Source organism: Ictidomys tridecemlineatus, chromosome 2, assembly GCF_052094955.1.
Source record: "Ictidomys tridecemlineatus isolate mIctTri1 chromosome 2, mIctTri1.hap1, whole genome shotgun sequence".
Classification (NCBI taxonomy): Eukaryota; Metazoa; Chordata; class Mammalia; order Rodentia; family Sciuridae; genus Ictidomys; species Ictidomys tridecemlineatus.
Genome location: NC_135478.1, coordinates 48,605,594 through 48,632,958, shown reverse-complemented (window position 1 = coordinate 48,632,958; position 27,365 = coordinate 48,605,594). Strand labels below are relative to the sequence as shown.

Sequence of the window (27,365 nt, the reverse complement as noted above, 5' to 3'; positions counted from 1 at the left end):
TCTGCCCGTAGCACTGGTTACCCCTAACATAGTAAACATTTGTTTATTGCCTGTCTCCCTACTAGAATGCAAACTCTGTGACTGCAGTGAGTCTATGTCTTTCATTAACAATGGTACCTCTTCGTCTGATCGTGTCCAAATGTTAATTGCCCAATAAATACTTGTCAGATAAATAAATGGATGAACAAATTAATGGCATCTCGTTTGTTTGTTTGTTTGTTTGCTTTTTGGTACCAGGGATTGAACCCAGGAGCACTTAACCACTGAGCCACAACCCCAGCCCTTTTTTATTTCTTATTTAGAGACAGGGTCTCACTAAATTGCTTAGGGCCTGGCTAAATTGCTGAGGCTGGCTTTGAACTTACAATCCTCCTGCCTCAGCTTCCTGAGCCACTGGGACTACAGGCTTGGGCTGCTGCACCCAGCACACCTCATTTTCTATAGTCTGATTTCCAAAATTTTCTTAGGCTGGCATTCAAGGCTCCTGGGGACCTGCCCCAAACTCTCCATCCCCTGCTCCACCCACTCTGTATTGTCCCTTCGTGTTCCCAAGCCTTTGACCACTCCATTCCATCCATCCTTCCTCAGTTCCCCAGTGTGGGAAGCTTTTCTTTCTTTTTTTTTTTTTTTTGGCAAAACGTTCCTCCCTTGTTCAAGCAAATTCTGCCTAGAGATGGTTTCTCTATAGAACCATCCTGACCCTTCCAGGAGGAATGGCAAGGGCGACCCCTATATCCCCGTGGTGAGTGACATGGAATACTTCCCTTGTTAAAGAGACCCAGGGAACTCTTGGACTCTTTCCAACACTCCTCAGGAGGGAAAAAACTGCCGCCTCTATGCGCCAGAATACTAGTGCCCTCCTCTGCTTTCCACTGTGGGCTCAAAGCTTACTCAAACCTCTCCGAAGTCATTGAGTCTTCTTGCCTCTCCACTTCTGGTTTTCAAGAGTTTGCAAGGAAAAAACAAGCTTCTCACTTTACAAAAAAAAAAAAAAAAAAAAAAAAAATGGCCAAGGATGGCTGAGTGTGGTGGCACATGCACGTAATCCCAGCCACTGGGGAGGCTGAGACAGGGGGATTGCAAGTTCAAGGTCAGCCTCGGCAACTTAGCAAAACCTTGTCTCCAATCAAAAATCAAAAACTGCTGGTGGTGTGGCTCAGTGGTTAAGCACCCCTGGATTCAATCCCTGGTACCCAAAACAAAACAAGACAAAAATGCCATAGAGAGTTTTAGACGTAGCTGGAGCTCCCCTCTGTTTCCCGTAAAGACAGAAAAGTGACACCCTTTGAATAGTCCAGGACATTAAGTGTTTATTTGATAGATCCAAGTATCTCTCAACACCTACAGAAATAGAAACACTGCCATGCAATCAGCACTCCAAGGGGTGGACCAAATAAGGAGCCTGTGTCTCTGCTTGTATAACCCTGGGGGACCAGGTCTGGATGGCAAATTCATGACATTGCATGACAAAAGTAATGGAGTGGGGTCTCAGGGAGGCTGACTTCATCCCATGCAGGAAACCAGAGCAGGTAGGAAGGACCCTCTAGGGAGGGTATGTCCACACCAGCTCAGCCAGCTAGATGCCCTTTCCTCTCCCTCTCCAAATTTCAGGACCCCGTTTTAAAGGTCAACTGAGACAGTGCAAAGGCTATGATTTTTGCCCAGAAAGATTTAAAACTTGGGGAAGTGGTGGGTCAGTGACCAAACAAACGTAGTGTAATTTTCCCCACTGTCCAAACTTAAACAGCAAGGACCCACTCTATTGTTCTTACATCTTAAATCAAAGCCTGGGGCTGTAAGCTCCGTGGTAGAGCGCTTGCCTAGTACATGTGAGGCACTGGGTTCGATTCTCAGCACCACATAAAATAGATAGATAGATAGATAGATAGATAGATAGATTGATTGATTAAATAAAGTTAATAAAAATAAACCGAACAGGGAGCACCTTCTCCAAGGAAAGCATTCTCAAGATCTGGGCAAAGGCATCGGCCAACCACCTTTGCCCACACTATGGGCCACATGATTAGGGATTGTGATTGGGGATTGAACCCAGTGTTTTACCACTGAGCCACATCCTCAGACCTTTTTATTTTTATTTAGAGGCAGGGTCTCACTAAGTTGCTTAGAGGCTTGCTAAGTTACTGTTGCTGGTTTTGAACTCACAATCCTGCTGCCTCAGTCTCCCAAGATGCTGGGATTATAGGCTTGCACCACCACATCTGCCAAGATATTTATCTTTTGAGTGAAAGGGAAAGTGGAACATTTAAATACAAATGAGAGGCTGGCACAGTGGTGCAGGTCTGTAATCCTGGAGGCTCAGGAGGCTGAAGCAAGAGGATCATGAGTTCAAAGCCAGCCTCAGCAAAAGCGAGGTGCTAAGCAACTCAGTGAGACCCTGTCTCTAAATAAAAATTAAAATAAAATACAAAATAGGGCTGAGGATGTGGCTCAGTAGTCAAGTGCCCCTGAGTTTAATTCCTGATACCAAATAAATAAATATAAATAAGAGAAAACTCAAACTAGAGTATGCATTTCCTCTAAATAAGTGGTTTTCAAACTTGTTGGTGGCAGGATCCCTTTATGGTCTTTAAAAATGTTGACCATTTCAAGGAACTTTTGTTTATGTGGTCCTATCAGTAATTACTATATAGAAATTAAAACCTAATTTTAAAAATATTTTTATCAATTCATCTAACATCACACTTTTATGAAAAGTAACTATAGTATCCAAATCGAACAATAAAATTCTCTCCAAAACAAAAGAAGGGTATTGTTTGACATTTTTGCACGACATGTGGCTGAATGGAAGGCAACTGGTTCCTTGCCTCATCTGCATTCAATCTGTTGTGACATGACTTGTCATGTAGCTTCTGGAAAACCACAAAGCACACTTAAGGGAGAATGAGCTTGAAAAAGTTAAATAGTGTTTTAGTGTTAGCACGAAAGTAATTTCAATCTTAGGGTCACACCTGAAAAGTCTCAGGAACCTCTTGGTCAATATGCTCAGTAAGATAAACATTAAACTGCCTCATTTCCTGCTCCCTGATGTACATACCCCTGAACTTTTGGGAACCTGCGAATACTGAAGGGATAGTAAGTCCCATTAAAAATGGGAGACCAAAGGCAGGCATGATGGTGTATACACCTGTAATCCCAGGGGCTCCAGAGGTTGAGCCAGGAGGAGTGCAAGTTCAAGGCCAGCCTCTGCAATTTATCAAGTCCTTAAGCAGCTTTAGTAAGATCCTACCTCAAAATAGAAAGTAAAAATGGCTGGGAAATGTAACTCAGTGGGTTAAATCCCTCAATATTCTCAAATAAATAAGCAAAATAAAATAACAATCTGGTGTCCTAGAACAGTGTTCTTATGTCCCATGGAAGCATTTTGACTTAAACAGAAATGTGTCTGGGGTATGGTTATTTGGGATGACAGGCATGGGGTTCCACCAGCTGAGAAGCATTTACAGTCAGGATGAATCTTACTTTGCTTATTTTAACTACTGAAAAAGCACAAACCTGCTCACTTATAAACTCAATTCAAAGCCATTAAGAGAAACTCCGGTGGCCAAAGTGACTCTTAATGGCCTTCTTGATCCTGCCTTCATCTATCACCGGGAAACTAAAAGAAATGTGTGACCTTGTCAAGGAGCTTCAAAATCTCTCTCACAAAATGGACAACTCACCCTCGAATTGAGGGGCAATGAACAGGTGTGGCCTTTATAGAAATAAACTGATGGCATGTACCCGCACTATCTCCTGGATAGGACAAACCTCCTTTAACACATCATAGCGACAGTATGTTCAGGGTGGGACTTTGCCTTAGAAGTAACCCCCTAGCCCAACTTTTGAGAAAACCATAGAAACAGCTTCCCTCATAAAGAAGCTTCTTTCTGAACCATGCTTCTCCTGATTCATAGAGTTTCAGGCTTCAGCCTCTATAGAAAGTGGTCACATTCTACATTTCTTTTTTTTTGGGGTGGGGTGGGGTGGGGTGGGAGGTTGCTGGGGATTGAATTCAGGGACACTCAACCACTGAAGACACATCCTCAGCCCTTTTTTGTATTTTATTTAGAGACAGGGTCTCACTGAGTTGCTTAGTGCCCCACTTTTGCTGAGGCTAGCTTTGAACTCGCAATCCTCCTGCCTCAGCCTCCAGAGCCGCTGGACATTCTGCATTTCTGTAGTGGAGACATTTGCAGCCACCAGCACCAAAGTCCCCACCTGCTTTGCCAAGGTCATCTAACCTTGCATTCCCTGACATCACAGTGGCCCTGACATTTTGTAACAGCACAGGCAGGCAACACTGCTTGGCCTTTTGTGATGCTGAGTTAGCCAGGCAAACTCTGGTTCCCTACTTGTTGAGGGTGGGCAAAAACCTCATCAGTCCATAAATCCTTGGCCAGAGTGTGCCCATCAACAGGCATTGCACTTGGCACGTCTTTGAAAAGGCCACATCAACTCACCCAGTTCCCAGCCCAATGGGTTCTGGATGCTTCCTGGCTATCCAGGTAGGACCATTCCACACTTGTGAAAGCATACGCCTTTGGGTATGCAGCTGTGCCCAATGGAGTTCCAGTCTTTGGACAATGACTCCATGCATGGAACAGCAGCTGGCTCTCCTCTTTGTAGTAGTAGTAGTATCCATACTGGAGATTGAACCCAGAGGTACTTTGCCACTGAGCCACATCCCCAATTCTGTGTATTTTTTTTTTTTTTTTTAATTTTAAGACATGGTCTTGCTAAGTTACTAGGCTGGTCTCAGACTTGCCATCCTCCTGCCTCAGCCTCCCAAATTGCTGGGATTACAGGTGTGCGCCACAGCGCTGGCTCTTTTCGTACTCACGTCTATGTGAGCATATATTTCAGTTTCCTTTTCTGGAAAAAAACTTCAAGTTTGTGATTCCTCAGGTATACCCAAGGGAACAAACGTGCTTTTGGGTTCAGGTCTTTGAGCAAGGCTTGGATCTTGTCCAGAGTCACTGAGTTCTGGCTTCTAAAGGTGATTTCAGAGAGTGGAAATACCCCAAACTTTCTTTCTATACGCTCAATTGGTCCCAGGGAGGAAGGAGGGAGGAAACCCATGAAGCAGGCGGCCCCGGGCTGCGTAGTGCGTGATACATTCATGCTGCTCATTTACAACGAGGTGGCGGCACCCTGGTGATTTTCAGCTTGCTGGGCTTTTTGTGACGGAGCCCTGGGTAATTGGGGCTGGCGGAGGGCTGGGCCGCCCGGGCCGGACGGGGGCGGAGCGGGGCGCAGCTGCGCTGACAGCCGCGGCAGAAAGGGGGCAGCCGCGCCCATTTCCTCCGCGCCACTCCGCCGGGGCCGGAGGGATCCGCATCGGCCAGCGGCGCCTCCCGGGTGCCAGCCGCGGTGGCTCCCCGACCGTGCCCGGCAGTGGCGAGGCGGCTCCAGCAGAGCCTGCGGCAGCCGCGACCCTTCGCGGGGCGGCTCCGAGCCACTGAGCGATTGGCGCGCCGGCCGCGGGGCATCCCGGCTGCGGAGCTTGCGGGCTGCCCGCATGGACGCGGCGCTGAAGCGGAGCCGCGCGGAGGAGCCGGCAGAGCTCCTGCCGCCAGCCCGGGACGCGGAGGAGGAGGAGGAGGAAGAAGGGATGGAGCAGGGGCTGGAAGAGGAGGAAGAGGTGGACCCCCGGATACAGGTAGGGAGCGCGCGGGGCGCCCCGCATCCCGTCTCCGCCAGGGCTGCCGCGGAGGTCGGCGTCTACACGTAAACCCGCTTCGCAGCCCTCCAGCGTCCGCGGTTCTGGATAGAGGCTGTGTAGGGCCAGGAGCGAGAAGCAAGGATCTAGATACCCACCTTGCCCGGTCTCCCCCAATGGGCGGCTGCAGTGCCTGCGTGGACGCGGCCCGATTATCCTGCGGGAACTTCCCCCCCCCCCGCAACCCGCCCCGCAAACCCTCGCCGGGACCCGGGGGTCGCTGCAGCGTGCCAGCGGTTCGGGTGGATGTGCAACAAAGGGAAAAGGGGGGCAGGGGCCCGAGAAGCGAGGATTTCGGGGTACGCCGGGCCAGGCTGGCGGCGCCCCTGGCACTGCCCAGCCTCCTGGCACCAAGAGCGACCTTGTTCAGCCCGCGTGGGCGGCGGGCACCGTGGGCGGGCCGAGGACCGCACCGGGTGGGCGTTGCCCGCCCCTGCAGCGTGGGTTGGCACCGGTGCCCTGGGCCCCTAGAGCCCTCACCTGGCCGGGGTGCTGGGCCTGAGCGCTCATTCTCCTTTGATTCATTGTTAACACCCGGAGGGGTTTATTGTCCACCTTCCTCTCGGCCTGAAATGGTTTAAAACCCAGCTTTTCCTTGTTAGATCGGGTAGGAACAGAAATCGGGGACAGCTGATGCGCAAAGCTGACGCGTGGAGGCGGCGAGGGGAATAGCCTGGCTTTCTGTGCCTCCATTTCCAGGATAGATAATTAAAAAACAATTGCCAGGCCGAGATCGTGGAGTGACAGCTTAACCTCTTCACCCCCCCCCCCAGCAAAAAAGCACAGCAAATTCCTTTGCAAGACTCGTTTTTCTACCTTTGCCATAAATAATATTCTTAAAAAATACTGCTTTAAACCGTACTCTCCGAACCCCTAATTGATTCTTATTAGTACAGGTCAATTGAAAGCTCGCTTAACTCAATGGTTGGGGTTTAAATGAATTGTTTTGGTGGATTTACAAGATGAAGATCAGGTGGAAACAATCTTTGTGTTAGGAATGATTCTGTTAATTACAATCATGGGTTTGGACGACTAAATCTTATGTTCTTAGTGGAGAATTCGGTTCGCAAGATCCTTTGTTTGCACAGTGAAGATGAGTTAACTTCATGTTTGGTACTTGTTACAAACTGACATTTTGTAACATGTTTATTGAGAAGAACCGATTGAAGCAAGTTTTTTTTTTTTTAAGTAGTTAATTTGAATATTTGGCTGTTAACATTTTTAAAATTTTTGTTATAGGAAAATACTTGACCACTGAGTTGATTCTAGAAGGCTGTTCCTTGATTTAAATTATTTCACTGGGTTTATACTTTTGGCTTGGCTTGCTTTTTTTTTTTTTGTAATTGCCAAGTTCTTGCCTTAAGGCATATGATGCTGCTATTATGTGTTGCTAAACTATTTATAACCAGTGAGTTTACCTGAAGGCACATACCTGCAATAGATATTTGACCTTCCAAGGAAAGACAAATTCCTAGGACATTAAGCCATTGTCAGGAAGGAGGATGCCACCATGGAGAAGTTTTTAGAAATGTTGACAACTTCCTCTTCCAGTGGAGCCTCCACTATTTTCCTTTAGCATCTCTGACTTTTCCCTGGTCTTGCAAATTAGTTGGGGGTGGACTCAGTTAAAAGAGAAACAAAAGCCGATCCCTTCAATCTCTTTTCTGTTTTCTTTGCTAGGGAGAACTGGAGAAGTTAAACCAATCTACGGATGATATCAACAGACGAGAGACTGAACTTGAGGTACAGAGAGCTGGGTCCCTGTTTTGGGTGAAGTCCTGTCAATCACACGGGTTTGTTCTAATAGCTGGAGGGTGATGGCTGGAGTCCACTCCTTGGGAGTTGAGCAACAGCAGAGTGTGCGTCTGACAGAATAAAATACACCAGTCTGTGGGAGGAACGCATGTGGATCCAATTTCACATGGTTTTCATTATGGAAGCTCCATGGGGCCAAACCCAAGGACTGTGCAGAACTTACACAACTGCTTAAGCCCCAGATTTCAGTTTCTGAAAAGCTTCAAAGGGCTGAGGGGGAAATCAGTGGAACTCTTTAGTAGAGAAGAATGAATGAGGTCACAAAAATCCCTTGAATATTTTAGGGCAGTTCCTTCTGTTCGCACTTGGAAGTGTTCCTCAGTCTCCTATGAGATTTTTACATTTCCTGTCCTAACAATTCACCCCTCTTTCCACTTCCCTGCTCATTTCTTGATTGTCTGATTGTGTGCAGGATATAATTATCTTAATGGTAATGAAAAGATGTTTGGACTGGGAAGGGCTTTCCTGCTGGGAAAAAATCTTGGGAGACAAGAGCTTGATTTGAATTTCATGAACGTTTTCCAACCTGAGTGTAAACAAGTTTGCATTCTTCCCAGCTACCAATTAGCCTCCACCCCTTTGCAGAAAGGTTGCTTTTTACTGTCTATCAGCAAATGTGAACAACCTCTGTTGATAGCCTGGCGCCTGTGAGTGAATGTCAGGACTGAGGGGGAGCAGGGAGGTGTTGCAACAACCTATTTCTGTAGTAGGAGAGCCAGCAATAAAGGTCAGCAGAAAGGACAAGAAACATCTGGGTCTCCAGAGTGAGGGTGTGGGGAAATAGGAATATAATCTATCAGGAATTCACTGGCAGCTGTGTAGCCCTAGAGGTACCAGATCTGCCTGTGGCAGTGTGAATTAAAAGGCTTGTTGCTTTGAGCTGTGTGATGGCTTATCTGTCACTGACCCTTCATTCCAATTGATTTTAGGAATTCATCAACCCTAGCTACCCTTCAAGTAAAGTAAAACATGTTTATTTCATTTCCACCCAACTTTTGCTAAGTTGAGTTTTTGTGAACTTGGACAATTAAAGCTGCTCAATCTCAGATTTCTTTTTTATATCTTTAGTTGTAGGTGGACCCAATATCTTTTTTTGTGTGTGTATTGGGGTGGTCTTGGGGATTGAACTCAGGGACCAATCATTGAGCCACATCCCCAGCCTTATTTTATATTTTACTTAGAGACAGGGTCTCACTGAGTTGCTTAACGCCTCACTGTTGCTGAGGCTGGCTTTGAACCCCCAATTCTCCTGTCTCAGCCTCCCAAGCTGCTGGGCTTACAGGCGTCCACCACTGCACCCAGCGACACAATATCTATTTTTTTTGTGGTGCTGAGAACCGAACCCAGTGCCTCGTAAGTGCTGGAGCCACAACTCCAGCCCTTGATCTTGATTTCTAATACTTTTAACAACAAAGTCCCTACCTTTCCTATAGGACATTAGCATTTATAAAATGTTTCAGAGTAATTTTTTTTTTCTTTTTGTAGTACTGGGGATTGAACTCAGGTGTGCTCTATCACTGAGCTAAATCCTCAGCCCTTTTGTTTATTTATTTATTTGAGACATAGTCTTGCCGGGTTGCTGAGAGTCTTGCTAAATTGCTGAAACTGGCTTTTAATTTGAGATCCTCCTACCCTGGACTACCAAGTCAATAGGGTTGTAAGCATGGACCATCACACCCAGACTTACAAAAATTTTTTCTTGTTGTTAAATGTTTTGTTGGATTTTTTTTTGTTGTTGTTTCCAAGCTTTCTCTCGTCCTGTTACAACAGCCCAGAGCTCTGCAGTTCAGTATGGTACCATGTGTATCCCATTACTAGTTAGGTTAAAGTTAAATAAGATTAAATGTTCAGTTCCAGCTGGGTGTGATGCTTCACGTTTGTAATCTCATAATCCCAGCAGCTCAGCAGGCTGAGGCAGGAGGATCACAGTTCAAAGCCAGCCTCAACAATTTATCGAGGCCCTAAGTCTCAATAAGAACTTGTCTCTATAAATAAAATATAAAAAAGGGCTGGAGATGTGGCTCAGTGGTTGAGTGCCCCTGAGTTCAATCCCCAGTACCCCCACCAAAAAAAAAAAAAAAAAAAGTTTGTCAGCCAGGTCTTAAAAGCTCAGAAGCCACTGTATTGGGCAGAACAGAGAATTCTGGCATCGTCATAGAAAGTTCCATTGACCTGGAGTGACGAGGTCATGATTTAATGATGTGGAAGAGCCCAGAATCCTATCCCAGACCCCAACATTTTGCATTCTTCAGATCCCCTTTAGCTCTTCTATTCTGCTCTCAAATATAAGTAAACAAGTTTGAAATAATAGTCTTCTTTTTTTTTTTTTTTCCTAAAGCAAAGAATTTGGTTTGTTTCTCTACTGCGTTCTGGCCACTGTTCTAGGTATTGATCAAGATGGCCCCATATCTCAGTCCTCCTGGTGCTTACCTTTTGGGGGTGAAATCGGTTCATTTGTTAAACTCTTTTTTAGCCCTGATTTCCGAATTCCATTTGTGAATATACTTAGGTATTTGTGTCACAGGAAGCCACTGGACAGGTGTTTCCTGCCTGGCTCTGGAGAGCATGGGGAGTCCCATGTGAGGTGAGCTGGAGGGTGGACAGGGCTTGGTTCTGTGGCTGGCTGGCTGCCTTGTGTTGTTATAACCAAGACTGACTCAAACTAAAATACAAGGCTGTAGAAGGAGACTCCTTAGTAGACACATTAAAAAGTATGTGTGTAAGGGCAGAGGCTGAAATTTTAATTAAAAAAAATTTTTTTAGTTGTAGGTGGACACAATAGCTTTATTTTCTTTGTTCATTTTATGTGGTACAGGGGATTGAACTCAGTGCCTCACACATGCTAGGCAAATGCTGTACCACTGACCTACAACCCCAGCCCCCAATTTTAATTTTGTTCAACCTGGAAGACCAAGACAGTGTAATTTCAACATGGAATCAATATAAAAAATTGAGGACTGGCGTGTCATGCAGTGGTAGTATGCTAATCTAGCACGTGCAGAGATATTTCACATATGTTTTGGTACTGAGTCTTCAAGAACTGTGCGCAGTTTACACTTAGAGCACATTTCCATTGGGACTGGCCACTTTTGACGACTCAGTAGCCACTCAAGGCCCTGGGCAGCACCTGTCTAACTGGTGTTTCTTGTCAAACGCAGTCATGCTGCCGGAGTCTGGAGGAGAGGTCTGTCTGTATCTGAGCCTTAGTCATGGGCTGTATTCTTTCAGTCAAGCACTGGACACCAACATTTGTGTCGGGCACCTTTTTAGCCACCTCAGATGCCTGGGTGAATAAGATAAAGGCTTTGCTCATAAGGGGTCTACATTTTAGTTGGAGTGGGGAACAGAGAGGTGGGTGGTAATGACCGTCATAACTAGAGTAGGAGAGTGAGGTCATGGAGACACCTAAAATCTGTGGCAGGAGAGCATCCATGTGCAAAGAGTGGCCGGCCCATGGAGTGAGCAGCTGGGGTGACTCCTGAATTGGCAAATACTGATTCCAGGGGAAATCTAGAGTTAGGTTCTTCTGAGCCTCTGATTACTTTACTCTTTTTTTTTTTTTTTGGCACCAGATATTGAACCCAGGGCTCTGAGCCACATCCCCAGCCCTTTAAGCGTCATTTTCTTTTAACAGGATCACCCCAAAACCCCACAAGTATAGAAACATGGTACTAAATAGACCACTACAAGGATACTTGTTGATGAGCTCTGACACTAGAAGGCAGAGTGTTCCTTGCTTTGACCTTGGCCAGGAAGGTGCCTGTCAAGAGACTCAAATTTTCCACTAGTCTCTGTGTGTCTGTGAATGAACCGGAAAACACAAGTATTATTTCTGGGGGGTTACATATAAACTTGAGTGAGTAGACGGGTTCACACATGGAATCTGCGAATAAAGAGGATTGGCTATGTCTTTTTTCTTTTTTGGTGCCTGAGATTGAACCCAGGGGTGCTTAACCACTAAGCCATATCCCCAACCATTTTTTATATTTTATTTAGAGAAAGAGTCTCACTGTGTTGCTTTAGGGCCTCACTAAGTTGCTGAGGCTGGCGTTGAATTCGCCATCCTCCTGCCTCGGCCTCCTGAGCCGCTGGGATGGCTGACATGTGCCACCGCACCCAGCATTTCACTAAGTATTCATTAAATATCTACTATGTTCTAGGGACAGTTTTCAGTGAGGGGGAGAGAACAGTGAAGAGAATGGACAGAAATCCTGGTCTCCTTGAAGCTTAAAAGGGAGAGGAAATGGGAAAAACCGATAAAAGTCATAGTAGGTTCCATGGTGATTTATGCTAAGAAAAAGCCAGTGTAGGACGGGCCTAAGGGAATCTTGGGCAAGGGGAGGGAGGGAGATGCAGTGTTAAACATCTGGGCCTGACCTTGATATCTATCTGGAGAGAACAAGCCTCAGGGTCACGTGGGGAAGAACATTCCAGCTAGAAAGGCCAGTGCCACCTTGACCATGGCCAGGCGTGGCCGAGGGCCAGCAGGGGGCCTTATCCTGATGGGGGTGGGTAAAGGACAGAGGAGGATGATACAGAAATAAATGGATCATAGATGTGTAGCAGCCCTGCCCCAGTGAGTAATAAGACAATATGCTGAAGTAATTTAAAAACACATGGGATGTGCAGCCATCTTCTTTCAATGAAGTGTTTATTAAAAGATGCTGCACAGAAACTTTCTGAATCTAATTAGAATCAGGATTTGCAATATTCCATGCCAATATGAATATGTGTTTTTCGATGTGAACATATATACTTGTATGTTTATATGTACAGTGAGGTGTTTTTATTTTTTGAATCTAAGGTGCTTAATCACTGAGCCACATCCCCAGCCCTTTTTATATTTTATTTAGAGACAGAGTCTCACTGAGTTGCATGGGGCCTTGCTAAGTAGCTGAGGCTGGCTGTGAACTCACGATCCACCTGCCTCAGCCTCCTGAGCTCTGGGATGACAGGTGTGCGCCACTGTCAGCTGTGCATAGTGTTTTCGTTTTCCCTTGCTTGCTAGAAGGTAGGCTATTTGAGGCCGGTGACATGGGGTGAGGGAAGGACACAGCAGGACCTGGTGGCCATTTTCAGCTCCACGTGATCAAAAGCTGACTTCTCCAGCCTTCCCTTCCCCAGGAGACAGAGCAGTTAATTGAACATATTCATGTTATTTCCTCACTGCTCAGGAGGGAACAGTTTTTGGAGCAGTCTTGCATGGTGGTTGGAGGTGGTGATTCTGCGTATCTCTATCCCCCTCCGCCTAAGGCCTGCTGCACCCAGAACTCAGCCTCCCCACTCGCTACATTCCAGAAACCAGCACACATTTTCTCTTACCCAAACAAAAACAGAACAGAAACGAAAATATCTCTGTTTGAAGGTTGGGAAGTCAGGTAGGAGGGGGAAGGTGGGGGTGGGGAATTCTCTCTGTAATGAATGAGCACAAGTCAGAAGGGAAGAATTCCTTTTATTAAAGAATAGTGTTGTCATGGCCCGGCACTTCCTCCTCCAGGACCTTCTGAGGGTGCACGTGTTTACAGGAAGAAGATCAGAGAGGTCAGTCATGCTCAGAAGAAAGTGGTAGGCAGTGCTCAAAGCAGTAAGTGGCACAGGGGAAGTGGTAACTGTTTCTTGAGGCTGGCAGCAAATTCTAGACCTGGCAGACTGTGGGCTGGGCTGGGAGACCCCACCTTGATCACAGGTGCCATCTGTTTAAAGTCCCTGGCTAAACATAGTCCCCGAGGACTTAATCCAACAGGCGCTGAGCACCAAAAGAGGCTGAGTCCAGTGTGGAGCTCTGGGGATGCTGGTTGGTCAACAGAACATCAGACATGTCCCTGCCACCATGGAGCTTGCCGTCCTCTGGGTCTAAGTGTGCTTTTTATAGTGGAGCCAGAGATGCCAGGAGAGGTCCCCCAGGGCTCTTCCAGGGGCCACCAAGGCTTTGTTGGGATGGGGGTCATCAGAGTGGAGATCTGGAGAGCACAGGTCATCTAAAGTGAATATCCCACAGACACCTCCATGTGGCAAAGGAAGAGCTCGCATGAAGAGCTGCAGCTTGAAGAATATTGAAAAGGGAGAGCATTTTTAATTTTTTTTTTTTTTTTAAATACTAGGGATTGAATCCAAGGGCACTTAACCACTGGGCCATATCCCAAACATTTTATTTTTTTTATTTAGAGACAGGGTCTCTCTAGGTTGCTTATACTCTCACTGAGTTGCTGAGGCTGGCTTTGAACTTGCGAACCTCCTGCCTCAGCCGCCTCCTGAGCCACTGGGATGACAGGCGTGTGCCACTGCACCTGGCCCCACAGTGGTTCTTGCTCCAAGAATGCTGGCGATTTTAATTTTTTGTCTTTTGGTGGTTTCCGAATTATTTATAATGACTATATTTTATAACTTCTGTATATGAAGCTTATTACAAAAAAAGTGCTTTATAAGCTAAAGAAATGCATTTCAGTGGAAGGAATTTTAGGAGCCCTGAAGACTACAGGGAAGAACTTCAGATTGATAGTTCCTGCCTTGATTGTAGATAACCCCCAATGGTGGTGGGCTTGCTTAGTGATTCCTGCATTGTTGAGCTCTCTTTGTGATAATTCATGGAGGAATGAAAAGTACTTTAAAGGTGTTTTTTTGGATGGTCTTCAGTCAAGAAGCCCTCATGTATGCACTTATTTATAGAATATTTTTAAAAATCACCAAGATGCAATAGTGGAAGACACTCCAGACATCAAGAATATTTAAGTCTTCAAACTTAGTTCCTGACTGTATGGGAGTATTTACATAATTTCTAGGTGGGCAAAGACTTGGTTCAGGTCTTATATAGTCTCATGCATTAGCAAAATGATACTAGTGGGGTTACTGACCAGGACATAGAAACAGCTATCTAATGTTGATTTCACCCCCCCCCCCCCCCGGGAGGTACCAGGGATTGAACCTAGGGGTACTTAACCACTGAGCCACATCCTCAGTGCCCACCCCTCCTCCCTTTTTTTAAATTCAGAGACAGGGTCTCGCTAAGTTGCTGAGGCTGGCTTTGAACTCAAAACCCTCCTGCCTCAGCCTCCCGAGCTGCTAGGATTACAGGCATGCGCCACTGCACCCAGCAGCTATCAAATATTGAAATTGACTATTGCCTTAAAAAAAAATTTAAGTCTTTTAATTTGTAAACACCCATAAGAAGATGTGCAGGTGGTCCTGGATCCTTATCCAGGACCCATCCCAGGATGGGGTGCTTGCTGTTGTAGTACAAGCTGACTTTCCTGCAGGCTATGACTGTATTCCTAGGTATATATCCAAGGTGCCTTCTCTCTGAGTCACATATGCACGGTGTGTCCCTCCCTCAGAAAAAAAACAGGCTATGGAGGTTGACAGATTTGTTGCCATCTCTGGCAGATAAGAATCTTCAAATCCCAGCTTGACAGAGAGCTCTGGTCCCTGTAGACTGCAGCCTTTTAATATTGAGCTGTTATTTTTCCGTCTCAGCATTCATCATAGGGGCTTTTAACGCAGTGGTGTGTGTGTGTGTTTTGGCTGGATGAATGAAACATCTAGTCACCCCCATCCTTTGGCAGCTGTCCCAGTATCTTTGCTCAGCCCTCCTCTTTGAGAGTTCCTTAATTTGCCTATGGCCACATAGATGTTTCTAACAAACAGTAAAGACGATCTGGCTTCTTCTTTTTTTTTTTTGCAGTGGATTTTAACCAAGAGCACCACGGTACTTGCAAAGTAGCTCTTAGAGAATTCAGTGAACCAGCCCCTTTCATTTCCTTAAAGGAAGATAGAAAAAAAATCGTGTCTATTCTTGCCTGAGTTTTCTTTTGCTGTGTTTTGCCAGATTATCTAAGAGATATTAATGTTTGCACTGACCAAAATTAACTGCCGTGGGGAGACAATGAAAGGAATATCCGCTGTTTATTCTAACCACAGCCGAGCCCACTTAATATAAGCACTTTTATTGTTTGGCATCAAACTCAACCAAAGCATGATGAATGGGGTTAGCTTGTCTTCTTCCACCCCGCCCTTTGGTTGCCCTCCTGCCAAAGGATTCCAATACATTTCCATAGATTTGAAACGCACAGATTGTGTTCCCAGCCTTGGTTTCTTTCTTTCTTTCTTTTTTTTTTGGTACCAGGGATTGACCCCAGGGGCATTTAACCACTGAGCCACATCCCCAGCCCTTTTTTGTATTTTTACTTAGAGACAGGGTCTCACTGAGTCACTTAGGGACTCGCTAAATTGCTGAGCCTAGCTTTGAACCTTGTGACCCTCCTGCCTCAGCCTCCAGAGCAGCTGGGATTCCAGGTGTGCATCTGGCCCTTGCTTTTTGACTGTCTTGGGAGAAAGAGGAAATGAGGCTGTTGATTTTCCTCTTTGTTCTGGTTATGATTTCTGCATAACAATGCACTCCAAACCTTACTAGCTTGAAGCAACTGTTCTGCCCGTGATTTGTGAGTCAGGAGTTCAGGGAGGCTTAGTCCAGAGCCTCATGCTTTTGCAGCCCAGACTGTGGTCATCTGAGAGCTTGGCTGGACATCCACAAGAGCCCCTCATGGGTCCAACAGTGCATGCTGGCCCTTGGATGGGAGCTCATCTGGCATTGACCAGAGTGTTGAGAGTGACTTTTCCAGCATGGTGGTCTAGGTACTCTGATCTCCTTATTTCGTGTGGCTTCCCCCAGAGATAGGGTCCCAAGACAACCATGTGGAAGCTTCATGACTTTTTCTCTCTGAGCCTTGGAACTTCCTCCTGATTGGGGGTGGTGGGGTGCAACACCAGGAAACCCTGGGACGTGTTTGAAAACTGCCACTCTCGGCATGGTGAGGTGAAGACCAGGCTCATTTTGAGACCCGAGGACATAGGTTTTCCTCCTTTCCTGGGCAGACTTCAGAGACAACCTCATTTCACAGTGTTCTCTCAAGGTGTTTTAATGGTTAACCAGGCAGCAAAGCAAAGGACTTTGGTTAGCACTCCTAGTGTCCCAAGATAAGCCAGCCATACCAAAGTCAGAAGGAACAGTTTGTATTTTTGTTTTGTTTTGTTTTTGGGTACCAGGGATTGAACCCCCTGGACACTTAACCACTGAGCCACATCACCAGCTATTTTTAATATTTTGTTTAGAGACAGGGCCTTCCAAGTTGCTTAGGGCCTCACTGAGTTGCTGAGGCTGGCTTTGAACTCATGATCCTCCTGCCTCAGCCTCCCTAGCTGCTGGGATTACAGGTGTGTGCCACCGTGCCTGACGATTTTTTTTTTTTCTTTTAGCTTTAGCCGATAGAAACTAAACTGCATGGCATGTGATGCTAAAAGCCATGGGTTTGGAGTGCAGGAAAGCTGGGTTTGAATTCTTTGTCCGCCTTGCAGTAAGTTTTGGCATGTTGGTTTTGTTTGTTTTGTAGCTCCTCTGGGTTTTCATTTCCTTCCTTCCTTAAAAAAGCAAAGGGCAATACCTATCTTGGCAGGGATGTTGAAGATTAAAGATTAAATAAGGTGGTGTTTGTAGAATGCCTAGCATGATCCCGGGTGGGTAATGTTCAACCAGTGCTGGTCCTGTCGTTCCCACCCTGTCACTGATGGTACCTGTGTAATTATTTAGCAAAAGCTTGTTCTGTGCTAAGTATTGTGTAGAGCAGTTTGTAGAGTTGATCTTGTTCATTCAAGAGCTCGAGGATGTTGATGAGCACACAAGCAAAGAGAGGCTGAGTCATTTCTTCCATGTCACACAGCCAATGGAGGTAGAACTTGGGTTTAAATCCGGGAATATGAGGCTGGAGACGAGATATTTTTAAATAGTGTGTGTTTGGGGCACAGAAGAGGCATTTTGGGACTCCACTAAAGTTAGTGAAATGAAAGAGCACAGGCCTGCAATTGGAGAACCACGTTGTCAATTAGGTGTAGAACCCGAAAGAGGAACTTTACTCAATCTGTGAAATGGGAGCATCTGAGCTAAATGATGCTCAAACTCATTTCCAGCCCTGATACTCTGAAGCTCTGGATTTTAATCCAGCCACATGCTGAATACATTATGAAGCATCCTCAGTCTTGAAATACAAAAGCTTTGCCATCTATCTATGCATAGTAGACTTTTATATTTATTGAAACAATACTTGTGCTGAATATTTATTTATTTGTACCAGGGATTGAACCCAGGTGTGCTTAACCACTGAGTCACATCCTCAGCCCTTTTTATTTTATTCTTTTTGGGTACCAGGGAATTGAACTCGGGGGCACTCGACCACTGAGCCACATCCCCAGCTCTGTTTTATATTTTATTTAGAGACAGGGTCTCATTGAGTTGCTTAGGGCCTTGCTTTTACTGAGGCTGGCTTTGAACTCGTGATCCTCCTGCCTCAGCCTCCCTAGCTGCTGGGATTACAGGCATGCGCCCCACACTTGGAGCAGAATTTAAAAAAAAAAAAAAAAAAGCCCTGAGAAATTATAATGAAAAATGAAAGTCCTCTGCTTCACCCCTCCCCATTCCCAGTTCTACTCCGAGAAGCAACCATTTTGACACTGTTTCTTCTGGGTCTGTAAAATTACAGCAGTGAACTTTGACTGTGGCCCTTCTGCATCCTGTGTCTTTCCTCTCTTTCCAAGACCATTAACTGTGGTTAGGAGGAGGTTGTCCAAAAGCCAGAAGTGAGACAGCTGACTTGCTTGGATGCTGTGGTCAGTGGACTCCTGCTTCTAATGAAGGTCCCACTGAATGATCTCTAGAACATTCCAAGGCTGGGCTGTGAACTCGCCATATTGCCCTGATTCTCAATCTTATGCTAACGAGGGCTGTGTATTTCATAACAACTTGGCTGGTGGCTGAAACACCATCCTGATAATTGCACATATCAGTTGTAAAATCCTTCTGAAATCTAATAACTCAACTTTTGGGGGGAGTGAGTCTTAAAGAACTATGTTAAAGCCTCTTGGCATAAACATGGAGATAGCTCACTTGTTGAATTTGGAGCAGCGTGTGGTTTTAGCAATTCTGCTGCCTCTTGCTCAAAGAATCCTGCGGGTTTAAAACGTGTGGTCACAACTGATAAAGCTTTGGGTCCTATCAGTCTTTCTAGCTGGGTGTGCTAGCCTGCATGCACAGGGTTATTATGTAAACCTTGTGTCTCCTGGGGGGCCTTGTGGGGCTCATGAATGTCTCCCCTTGTTTGTGGTGCTTTACACCTCGGGCTTCTTAAACTTTGCTTTTTGTAATGGCTTGATTGCTTTCTGGTACTTTTGTGCCCATGTAACATCAACAAAAAGATGAATTGAAGTTGGGTGCAGTGGTGCATTTCTGTAATCCCAGCAGTTTGGGAGGCTGAGGCAGGAAGATCAAAGTCAGCCTCAGCCATTTAGCGAGGACCTATGCAACTCAGCAAGATCCTGTCTCTAAATAAAATACAACAAAGGGCTGGGGATGTGGCTCAGTGGTTAAGTGTCCCTGAGTTCATTCCTTGGTACATAAATAAATAAAGATTAATTGAAATTGAATGTTCCAAATTAACACATTCTACAAAATAATTGCCCCATATTATTACATATATATATGCGCATGCCATGAAAGACTAAGACCAAAGAGTTGTTTCAGATTAAAGGACATTAGAAAGGACAGATAAGCATAATGTGCAAATCTTGGATTGGATCCTAAACTGGAAAAAACATTTTTCCCTTTTCTATAAAACCAGTAAAGGGAAAAATTAGTGGAATAGTCGATTACAATTTGGATAAACTCATAGATCAGATTAATAGCATTGCATCAATACTAATTTTCTGATTTTGATCTTTCTACTCTGTTATATAAAGAAATGGCCTTATCTTTAGAAAATATGCATCTAGATATTCTGGGTAAAGACATTTGTATTTTTGTCTTACCTTCATTTTTTTTTCCCAAGTCTGAAATTATTTTAAAATGAAAAGTTATTTTTCCCCCATTCCCAGACCTAACACCTCTCACAACTCAGCCTCCAGATGTCACCTCCTCCCTTTGGCAGTGCCGTCTCGCTGTTGGCCAGAGATGCAGAGGAAGTCTTCAATGTTTGGGGGGTTGGACTGGGTGCTCCCCGACTTGCTCGGGAACATTGTGGTTAAATCAGACTTCTAAAGCAGTGCCTTCCTGCCTAGGAGGGAATCGGTTATACAGAGGCCTAAAAAGGATCCAAAACCCTCGTTAACTTCAGAGGAGGGAAATTGTAGGGGCGAACTCGTGGTGACCCTCCATCTTTTCTTTCTTTTCTCTTGCTCGTTCAGAATCAGGATGGGCAGTGTGTCACCAAAGCTGTGTGTGTGTTTGAGGGCAGTGGGGGTGGGGGGCACCCACGGCCTGGAGCTGTGCAAGGCTCACACTCTGGTTAGATGCCCCTGTGCTTTGTCCCCTAGCCCTCTCAAACTTCAGAAAGGTCATAGGAGTGTCATGGAACCCAAGGGAGCCAAGCGTCCCCACCTCTCATGCCTGGGGACACCGTGTGTTCTTGTTGGCCTTGACAGTCTTGGTTTAGGCCTGTGGTCCCAGCATAGTTGTTAACAGTGCCCCTTTTGAGTGCCTCCTGGTTTGATGATAAATTACATGACCTTGTTATTGCATGATCATAACACACCCCTTCTATGTTACCTACTGTTCTTTGTTTTGTTTTGTTTTGTTTTTGGTATTGTGGTACCAGGGATTAAACCTAGGGGCACTTAGCCACTGAGCTGCATGCTCAGCCCATTTTTATATTTTGAGACAGCTAAATTGCTTAGGGTCTGGGCTGGGGATGTGGCTCAAGCGGTAGTGCGCTTGCCTGGCATGCGTGCGGCCCGGGTTCAAATCTCAGCACCACATACAGGGATGTTGTGTCCGCCGAAAACTAAAAAATAAAAATGTTAAAAAAATAAAATAAAAAATAAATTGCTTAGGGTCTCGCTAAGTTGCTGAGGCTGGCTTTGAACTCGCCATCCTCCTGCCTCAGCCTCCCAAACCTCTGGGACTACAGGTGTGTGCCACTGCACCCAGCTTACCTCCTGGTTTTCTCTGCATTCATTTTCTTTTCTCTCTCCTCTCTTTCACTGTCCCTCCCTCTTCTGGCTCCCGTCCTGATTCCCAGGAGAGAGGCGTGTATCAGAAACATGGCATCGAGACTCCCCTGTTGTGTGGGTGACGGTCCTCACAGAAGGCAGTGGGTTTGGCAGACCCTCCAAATGGCCAGGTCAGGGCTTGAGATGGGAGAAGAAAGGAATCCGGGATTGGGTCACTGGCCCCCAGCAGGGCCCTGAAGTCCCTCCTAGTCCCCCCACACCATCCTCCTCCTCTTTCTTTCCATTCATTTTTCAGTCATTGTGGGGCTGTTTTCACCAAGTTCTTCCCCGCCTCATGGAGTGGGGCCTGCAGGGTGACTGGGAGGTTGGCCCTTGGAGTGGCTGGCTCTGGCTCCAGCTCCCTGGTGGTCTTCAGCCTCCCCCAACTCCTCCACCTCTGCCTGGGCCCTGGCTCCTGCACCCTCTGGTTTCTCTCCCTTGGCAGGCCGCCCTACCCTGGCAGTCTGGGCTTCCGCCTCTGCTGCAGGATTCCTAAGGTAGAATTGGATTGCTCCGGCTCCCCTTCTCACTGGGCTGGGAGAGCTCCTCCCTGTGGGAACTGGGCTGAGAGAAGATAGACCAGCAAGCAAGGAAGGAAGGCAGGCATCGAGCGGGGCTGGAAGAGCATGGCGCCATCCCAAAGTGAAGGCTCCAGGGCTAGGCCTGAGCTGCCCAGTGTGGCAGCCGATAGCCACATGCAGCTTTTTAAATTATTGAAACTCATCAAAATGAAGTAAAATATCGCTGTAGTGCGAGTCACATGGAGTGTTCCTTTAACCACCCGAGGCTAGGGCTTTGTTATTGGATGGCAGATAAAGGAAGTTCCAGCCCTGGAGAGGGCTTATCATCCCCATTCCTCCCAAGCCCTGTTTGAAGAGGTTTCTTTGTGTATTTTAGTAGCTGCCCCAAGTGCTCTTGAGAACAGATTGGAAGGGTTTAGAAATCATGCTTTCTAGTCAATATAGAAACCGTGGAGGCACCTCATCACCCATCAGTGTGTCAGAGAATGTTTGATGCCATTTATCCTGATTCTAGAAAGTTCCTGCCAAAGGGTCAGGGCCATTGCTCTAGAGTGGCATTTTCCTAACTCTAGTGCTTTTGCTGCTTTTATCATTTTCTACTCCTTTACTCCTTATTCCGTAGTGGTCTTTAAGTCGATTCACATTTTTACTTCAGTTTGTCCAAAAAGCAAACTTTATGAATGGAAAACTGTAGAAGGAAAAGACATTTTTCTTTTTTTTTTTGGTACCAGGGATTGAACCCAGGGGCACTTAACCACAGAGACACACCCCCAGCTATTTTGTATCTTATTTAGAGACAGGGTCTCACTGAGTGATGTGGCTCAGTGTTGAGTGCTCCTGAGTTCAATCCCCGGGACCCCTCCCCACCACCACCAAAACAAGACCACTCTTGAGGTGAACTGCTGCAGGGTGAGGCGGGGGTGCTTTTGTCCACCACTTACCTGCCCTGCAAACTGTGCTCAGGCTCCAGGGTTCTTATCTGCACATGGGGGTGATGATTCTTGCTGAGCCTGTCTTTTAGGGTCATTGTGAGGCTCAGCTCATGCCTGTGAAATCTCTCCGCACACGCTGAAGCGGCATATTTATAAATGGCATTACTAAGGAGCCTTTGAAGTGTGTGTCATCTGTACTATGTAGGACAGTTATTTAAAAAAAAAAAAAACCAAAAAAAACACAAGCTAACCACCATCCCATCTTAATCTCTCTTGGTTCTGGGGACACGGTTGTGAAGGGAAAGGCCATCCTTCTCAGTTTACAAGCCAGTTGATTGAGGCTTAGGTCAACGTATTGGCCAGAAAACAGGGACTCTTTTTCCAAGGCACACACTGGCTCTGGCTGGCTTGGTTCAGCTACAGTTCTTATCTGATACGGGACTGTGTTTTTGACACGTTGAAACAGAGACTGCGTAGCCACCCACTGTCAGCAATTCTTTGCTTGAATAAATCGCCCTCCCTCTGAGTCACCTAGCCAGTGAGACTTGGTTTTTGGCTGGGAAGATCTGAGACCTCATCCCAGCAGAGGGGACCATGTTAAAATTTCATGGGGCAATGGTAGAGTCAGATAGCTGCTAAACAGCCCTGGGGTGGCCAAGGGATCCTTTTCTTGGCTGGTAAAAGTTCTGCTACTTCTCCCAGAGAGGAGTTGGTCCTGAACAACTCCTCCATGGGTTCTTTCCTGCGGGGAAAACAGCTTCCCCGCCTCTGATCTTGGAGATCACATTTGCCTGTCATAATAAGAGACCAGGGATCATGGTTAAGCCTTTTCTTGAACTAGAAAACGTGCCCCACCCCCAAGAAAAGCACACAAACACCCAATGTGGTAAGCTGGTTTTAAGATGTGGCAGGCTGTTATTAAGATGGATTGAAAGGAATCTTTACAAAGTTAGGTTGAGTTAAATTCCACCCACTCTGCTTCTTATAAACATGGTTTTATTGACGGGGACAGAGGCCTCCAGCAGTTAACTGTATTTAATTACAGTGTCCTGCCATGTGTGGAATGTAGATGGGCCCTTGCCTCCCTAGCTGCCTTAGTATGACTTACCTGAAGGTCTGTTTTTCAGTTGCATGTGTTCTAAAGGCTTAATTCAATGCCAAGTGATGGAAACCCAATGCCAACTCACTTGAATAAAACAAAAAGCAAAGGGGCAGGGAGTGACTGAGGCAGGAGGAGTATGGGCCCAAGGGTTATTGGTCTATGCCGGGCCTGATGGCCCACGCCTGTAATCCAGCGGCTCAGGAGGCTGAGGCAGGAGGATCTCAAGTTCAAAACCAGCCTCAGCAATTTAGCCAGGTCCTAAGCAAATCAGTGAGACCCTGACTCAAAATAAAATATAAAAAAAAGGGCTGGGGATGTGGCTCTGTGGTTAAGTGCCTCTGGGTTCAATCCCCAGTACCCCCCCCAAAAAAAAAATAAAATAAAAATTTAAAAACATGCCTTCCTCTCCTTCCTTTCAGCCATCTGAGTGGGGAAGCCTCCCTGTTTCTGACAGTTTCAGAGAAGTCCCAGAATGCAGTCTCATTGATTTCAGAGGAATCCTGTTTCTCCCCAGCTCTAGTCACTGTGGCCAGGAGTCTGCATGTCCAGACTGGGTCACATGACCACTTCTGGGACCACAGTTGCTTCATCAGGGACTGAGAAGTGGGGAGGAGGCCCAGGGAAGATCAGGGATATTGGGTTGGTCAGGCAGGAAAGATTTTGGTTTGTGGGCTACTATATCACAGCACTTCTGGAGAATTGTTGATTAACTGTGCTCCCCTAGGAAAGTGAAAGGCCTGGGTTTGCTGGGTCCTATTGGGGAAGACTGGCTTTGTGTTCAGCTTTTTTTTTTTTTTAGTTAGGGGTGTGTGTGTGTGCGCGAGCGTGTGCATATGTTTAGCTTTAGCATCTTGGATGAAGAAGTCTGTCTCTGGGTGGCCATCAGCCTGGGTGCACAACCATACTTTCACAAAGAGATACTGGTTTCCAATCAATCTCTTGGGGTCAGAATCCTTTGGTCACATACTTAATACAAATAGTTGCAAATGGGTGTTATCCAGTCTGGAAGGCCCTGAAGAATCACCTGAAGAATCTTTAAATACCCTGCAGCTGGGTACCAAGCAAACCTGATCAGGTCATATTGCATATTCATGCAATCTTACTACAATTAAAAACAAAGAGTTACCCAGCATGGAGGTGCACACCTGTAATCCCAGCAGCTCACCTGGCTGAGGCAGGAGAATCAAAAGTTTAAAGCCAGCCTCAGAAACTTAGCAAGGCCCCAAGAAACTGAGACCCTGACTCAAAAATAAAAAGGGCTGGGGATGTGGCTCAGTGGTAAAGGATCCCTGAGTTCAATACCAAGTACCCCCCCCCCCCAAAAAGAGGTGTACACCTGTGATTTCAGCAACTCGGGAGGCTGAGGCAGGAGGATTACAGGTTTGAGGCTAGCCTCAGCTACTTTGCCAGACCTTAACTCGAAATAAAAAGGGCTTGGGGTATAGCTTAGTAGTAGAATGCCCTGGGTCAGGAGTGGCCAGGAGTCTGCATGTCCAGACTGGGTCACATGACCACTTCTGGGATCTCCAATACCTCCCCCTGCACTATACGCAAAAGAGATGTACTAGAATCCCAATAGGATCCCAACCCCTCATCCCCACTTCTTTCCCAAGAGGTACTTTACTGTATCTGTTTAAATGTATTTCAACTGATTATTGACATGTTTACCTCTGTGACTAAACATTATGTTTTGGGTGACAACTTCTTGGTTTCCAGTTTGAGTTATTGCTGATACCCTGGCCATGGAAAATGAGATTTTCATCTCTTCCCTCTGTCTCTACCACGTACCCACTTTTCCCATCCTCTGTCCTCCCAACAGAATTACACTGTGTTTGGCATTGAGTGATTACCTTATCACGGCTCTGTGATTGCTCTGCACCATTGAGAAAATCCAGTAAAAGGATTTCTCTTTTTTGCGGCAGCATGCCGTCTTCAGTTATTTCTCACGAGGGTACATGGGAAATAATATGAGATGTACATTTGGAAGAAACCCAATCACGTCGATCCAGGTTAAAAGGTTGGATTATGAAATGATTTAGGGCCGAAAGAAGAGAAGTGGGAAGGAGTCTAGTACAGGAAGGGAGATAGAATCTCGGTCATGAACCAGAAAATCTGCAAAGAAAGAATATCAGCAAACAATAATCTCCCTTGCCCACCCCCTGCCCCCCCCCACAAAAAAACACTGTGACTCCCTATTGTGCTTGGGATAAAGTTCAAATGCCTTCCTTGCTCAGCCTGTGTGTGTGTGTGTGTGTGTGTGTGTGTGTGTGTGTTTTTGAACCCAGAGATGCTTAACCACCGAACCACATTCCCAGCCCTCTACCCTTTAAATACATTTTATTTAAAGACAAGGTCTCCCCGAGATGCATAGGGCCTCACTAAGTTGCTGAAGCTGGCTTTAAACTTGCATTCCTCCTGCCTCAGCCTCCCAGTTGCTGGGATCATAGGTATGTGCCACTGCACCCAGTTTCCTCACTTTGATTTGAACGTGGATAGGGATGACACTGCCTACACTCAGCGCTGACTTGAGGATTCAGTCCTGCGTGTGCTTGCATTTTTGCAAAGCTTCTGTCTTCATAGTGTAACAGGTTATTATGCCCATCATGTCAGCTACCCTTTGCCACCTCTCCTAGGTGTTAATAGTTTCATGGGTCTGTCTGTATACCATGTGTGCAAGTGTTGAGTGTCTCCTCTGGCCCTGGTACTGTTAGGTTGGTTGGTTGGTTGTACCAGGAATTGAACCCAGGGGCGCTTAACCACTGAGCCCCATCCCTTTTTATATTTTATTTAGAGACAGGGTCTTACTGAGTTGCTTAGGGCCTCGCTAAGTTGCTGAGGCTGGCTTTGAACTCACGATCCTCCTGCCTCAGTCTCCCGAGCCGCTGGGATTCCAGGTGTGCACCACCGCGTCCAGCCTATTAAGTGTCCTATGTTTGTATTTCCCCTTTCATTCTTCTAACAGCTCTCTCTAGAAGATGGAAAGTAACAGTTTTATAGGTGATACAGGTGGTTCATAGGCCCCCAAAGAATCTGTCTCTGATTAAAATCCTGGGCCTTGAAATAAACTACCGCCCACGTTTTTCAAAGCTCAGTCTGGCAGAAGGTCTGTGGGGCTTTGCTGTCCCCTGGGCTCTCGAGAGACATCTGCAGCCCTTCCCCCTGGAGAACAAATCTCATCTTGTTCTCTGCCTTCAGAGGCTGTAGCAGGTGATTTCAGGCCTGACCTGATGGGGAAAGAAGGCAGAGAAGATCAGGATGCTGATGGTGGCACAGCCCTGGGGACAGAACTGTGTCAGAAGTGGGACTTGGACTCCCAGGGGAGGCCAAGGTCATAGCCTCCTACCCTGGAGTCCCAGTGTCGTCGTCTTCGCCTCTGTGACCAAGAAGCCCGACAAGAACAGTTTTGAGGAGGAAAAGTTCATTTGGGGGGGACTCATGGTTTCAGAGGTCTTAGTCTATAGATGGCTGACTCCGTTTTGGGGAGCCTGAAGGTGAGGCAGCAGGGTGTGGCAGAGGAAAGCAGCTGGGGACCTGGCACCCAGGAAGCAGAGAGAGACTCCACTCTCCAGGGACAAAATATATACCCCAAAGACACGACCCCAGGGACCCACCTCCTCCAGCCACACCCCACCCACCTTCAGCCACGACTGGGTGAATCCCATGGGGGGTCACTCTGCTGATTGGGTTGAGGCTCTCCTAATCTAATCATTTCACCTCTCTCCTGCTTGCATTGTCTCCCACATGAGCTTTTGTGAACATTTCCCCTCTCAAACTCCTGTGCGCTCACATATGCGTGTGTGTACGTGGGTGCATGCACACACACACACATGCCCAAGTGTGGTGTCACTCTGTCAAGCAAATGCCAAAGGAAAAGGAGTAGAAAGTACTGACCTGATCCCCCAGTATGTCCTCCTAAACCTGGGACTGGATTTCTTCATTTCTTCCCCTCCTTGTATCTTCTGGGCCGGGTTTCTGAACCTTTATGATGCGATTAAGGCTGGCACCATTACTTTCCTTCCTCTTTTTAAAATTTTATTTATTTATTTATTTTTTGGTATCGGGCACTTAACCACTGAGCCACATCCCCAGCCCTTTTTAATATTTTATTTAGACACAGGGTCTCACTGAGTTGTCTGCAGCCTTGCTAAGTTGCCAAGGCTGGCTTTGAACTCGCAATCCTCCTGCCTCAGCCTCCCAGGCTACTGGGATTACAGGCATGCGCCATTGGGTCCTGCTTCCTTCCAAATTCT

The 27,365-nt window shown here is 46.4% G+C and overlaps 1 protein-coding gene across 3 annotated transcripts in view; it reads left to right on the top strand.

Annotated features, from left to right (window-relative positions):
* The first annotated feature begins 5,281 nt into the window (after nt 1-5,281).
* The window catches only part of Sh3bp5 (SH3 domain binding protein 5), a 70,343-nt gene continuing 48,259 nt past the window's right edge, over nt 5,282-27,365 (top strand). For 2 of the 3 annotated variants that reach the window (XM_078038507.1, XM_078038505.1), the window contains exons 1-2: nt 5,282-5,659; nt 7,400-7,462. In XM_078038507.1, coding sequence (XP_077894633.1) covers nt 5,519-5,659; nt 7,400-7,462 — 204 coding nt within the window. In that variant the 5' untranslated portion in view covers nt 5,282-5,518. Of the gene's footprint in view, nt 5,660-7,399; nt 7,463-17,232; nt 17,254-27,365 lie in introns of those variants that run through there. The other variant, XM_078038508.1, reaches the window with a different exon arrangement.